At 49.5% G+C, this 3,399-nt stretch overlaps 1 protein-coding gene across 1 annotated transcript in view; it reads left to right on the top strand.

Annotated features, from left to right (window-relative positions):
* Positions 1-1,170: 1,170 nt before the first annotated feature.
* Positions 1,171-3,399, top strand: part of TMPRSS9 (transmembrane serine protease 9) — a 41,065-nt gene continuing 38,836 nt past the window's right edge. The window contains exon 1 of the mRNA XM_025193063.1: positions 1,171-1,459. Coding sequence (XP_025048848.1) covers positions 1,318-1,459 — 142 coding nt within the window. The 5' untranslated portion in view covers positions 1,171-1,317. The remainder of the gene's footprint in view (positions 1,460-3,399) is intronic.

Here is a 3,399-nt window from a genome sequence, read left to right as displayed (position 1 = left end):
TACCAGAAAGGAGTGTATACCTGTGTTTGAAGGAGAGAAAATAAAAATCTCATGGCTTGTCAGTAGTGAATCTCTGACCGTCCTTTCAAGAAAAGAAAGCCCACAGACGTATATGCTTGAGCATTCTCCCATTCTCTGTCATTAAACACATCCACTCCAGTCTACTCTCTCCACTGTCAGTCTCCCAGAAATCACACTTTTGTGCCACCATTTACCATGCATCCACCATATACAGAAGGATAGACCAGGCATAGTACATGCTGATTAATTTGTTCTCATATCACCTTGTACACTGATGACCAGAATCCCCCTTCACTTGTGCTGATGCAACTCCACTGGGCCACATCTTCTCTTCTACTAATGTGTAATCCAGAATGATGTCATTACTTACAATCATAAGAGCTGTGATGGTTCAGAAATTATGCAAGAGGCAAGGATGTCTTAGGATGATATCATTAAAAAAAATTACAGTTGAAAGGGACATGTATAAACAAGTTTAGGAGCAGAGACCAGGACCAAGGACTTGGTCCCTTGGCCAGCTTCCTGATAGGTTCTCTTTTGCTTGGTCTCCATCTAACCCTGTGAATATTCCCCTTTGGCTTAAAGGAGAACGCTTCTCCTAGCTTCATGGTTAGGGCACTTTGCTGTGATACAAGAGATGTGAGTTCAAACCATCTGAGGCTAAAAGAGCCTAGAAGCCAAGTCTCCCACATCCTGGACAAGAGCTTTAGCTGCTGCCTATTAGGTTTAAAGGGAAATTAATCTTGCTGTCTTAGTTTTCCAGGTGGATTTCTCCCCACTCACGTCCTGTTAAGTGCTGACATTTTATGCTGTCAAAAGCAAGTAGAAATGTGGCCTGGTGAAGGAAAGATAGAACAGGTTATAACTCCTCCATTTAGAAAAGGGAGAGCTACATACCCTCTGGGTATAATAAGAACCAATTCTGGATACTAATAAATGCTGCCCATTTAAATGTATGGGGATGCCCTGCTATTCTGTAAGGGTCGATAGGGTGCTTCTAGAGGTTTATTAGCCCCTCAATGAAAGAACAGGAGAACCACATGTGTGAAGCAGAATCTTTCCAGTGCCTGGTTGTGCTAGCTTCAAAAAAGCGGCAGCTGTCAGAGACATCTTTATAGCAAAATAGAATTCAGTCCTACATGTCTAGTCCTCTTGCTTGTGCTGCTACTCCTGGTTGAAAACAGCTGAGTTGGAGCTATGGAGATGAACATTTCTTGCATTTATTCCAACCATGCATGCCCTTCTTCTCCCCTTGTTTTTAACTATCTAGGTCATCTATAGAGTTGCTTTGACAGCATGGAACAAATGGATGTAGCTCTAAAGCCAGTGCCAAGCACAGAGAGGGTGAAATTGGCAGCTTTCAGCATATGCTGTAAGGTAACCGTTGCTATCGTATTTGTGGGTGGCATTGCTGGCCTATCCTTCATGATCCTATTGGGTAAGTTTGCAACTGGTCACATTCTTTCTGTTTATAAGGAAAACCTGTCTGCATAACAGACTGGGAAAACCGTGCATATGTCACAAATAGCAGGTAGACTGCAACAACTTAAGGTCTGATTTCAGTCCAGATATTCAGCCAGAAGTTGGATGCTTATCCAGCCCTTCACCGAACCCCTCAGATCAGGATGGGAAAGGGGAGGGATCTTCCTGTTTCTCAACAGTCCCTATGGCATGGGTAGACAATTATTTGTGCTGTAGGGCCACTTCAGGAGTTTCAGTGAGCTGTTGCAGGCCAGAATGGAGGGGGGTCGGGTCTTGCTGACCTGGCCCAGTGCCATGGAGGAGGGATGGGGGAATTGATCCTCTCTGACCCTGGGCCCATTTGCCCTACACCCACCACTAGGGGCACTGCATGGAGCAGGTGGACAGGGTCTCCTTGGAGGGCAAATGGGATGGGGCCTCCCAGTGCTCAACTAGGCAGATGGGATGGGGCTGTGGGTGGGCAGGGAGCCACATCCAGAAGAGTGATGGGGGGTGGGGCCAGGATTGCCAGGTGGTGACAGCATGGGGCCAGAACCCAGGGCAGAGCCATGATCCACTCTCTGCACATCCCTGTGATGCATGCCAGTTTCATGGGCAGGGACATGTGGAGAGTGGATCACAACTTTGCCCCAGGCTCAGGCCCTGGCCCTGCACTGTCACCACCCTGCGATCCCAGCCCTGCTCCCGGATGCACCCTATCCCACTCCCAGATGCTGCTCCCTACCTACCCACAGCCCCATCCCATCTGCCCAGCCAAACACATCCTGCCTGCAGCAGTCCCAGGCCATCTCCTTAGAGACTCTGCCCACTCCATCCAGTGAACCAGAGGTGGGTGCAGGGTGGATGGGCTGGGGTGCCTGGGGAGTGGGACTGGGTCCAGCAACAGCAGCGGAGACACAGGCAGCAGCAGCCAGGCAGAGTGAGCCACCTTCACAGGCACTACCAGGAAACCGAGTCCATCTCGGCTTCCCTGCCTCGCTCTGACCCAGGGCGGTGGGACTGGCTGCACATGCCACTGCCTGGGCTGCCACCTGCACCTGGGCTAAGCTGGGCCAAGGGGCCTGCTGTGGGTGGAATAGAAACCTTTGACAGGCCAGATTCAGTTTATAGGACTTATTTTGCTCACCCCTCCCGTATGAGCAACCCGTGAGGCACCAATGAGTTCCCATCCAGTCCTCTTTGGCCAAAAATCGTTGCTACCATATAAGGCCAAGGTAAAGGACAGGTAAAAGAAAGCTCAAGGAAATGGAGGAAGTCTTCTAAGAAGACAAAAACTGATGACCTCCTTGCCCCACCACCCTGTCAGGGGATGTGCCACCTCTCTCTCATACCATTTCAGTCCACTCCACTGCAATGGCAGTGTCTTACACAGCCCTAACCTTGACTCAGTCCCAGCACTCCTTCCTCCCTATTCCTTTTCTTATTGTTTGGGCCTCTCTCAAGCACCATCATTAAATATTTTGGTTGTTGTTGTTCCTTCTCCAGATACTTTTTACTCCCTTTCTTAATAGTTTCATAGTTGGTAAGGTCGGAAGGGACCTGAGCGGATCATCAAATCTGACCCCCTGCCATGGCAGGAAAGAGTACTGGGGTCAAACAACCCCGGCAAGGTGATTGTCTAGCTTCCTTTTGAAGACCCCCAGGGTAGGAGCCAGCACTACTTCCCTTGGAAGTTGGTTCCAGATTCTAGCTGCCCTGACTGTGAAGTACTGCCTCCTGGTGTCTAGCCTAAATCTACTCTCAGTCAACTTATGGCCGTTATTCCTTGTTACTCCCGGTAGTGCTCGGGGGAACTGGGACTCTCCCATTGCCTGCTGGTCCCCTTTGACAAGTTTATAGATGGCCACCAGATCCACCCTCAGCCTTCTCTTGTGGAGGCTGAACAGGTTCAGGTCC

This window comes from Alligator sinensis, unplaced genomic scaffold (assembly GCF_000455745.1).
Source record: "Alligator sinensis unplaced genomic scaffold, ASM45574v1 scaffold189_1, whole genome shotgun sequence".
Taxonomy (NCBI): Eukaryota; Metazoa; Chordata; order Crocodylia; family Alligatoridae; genus Alligator; species Alligator sinensis.
This window is presented reverse-complemented; position numbering and strand designations above follow the sequence as displayed.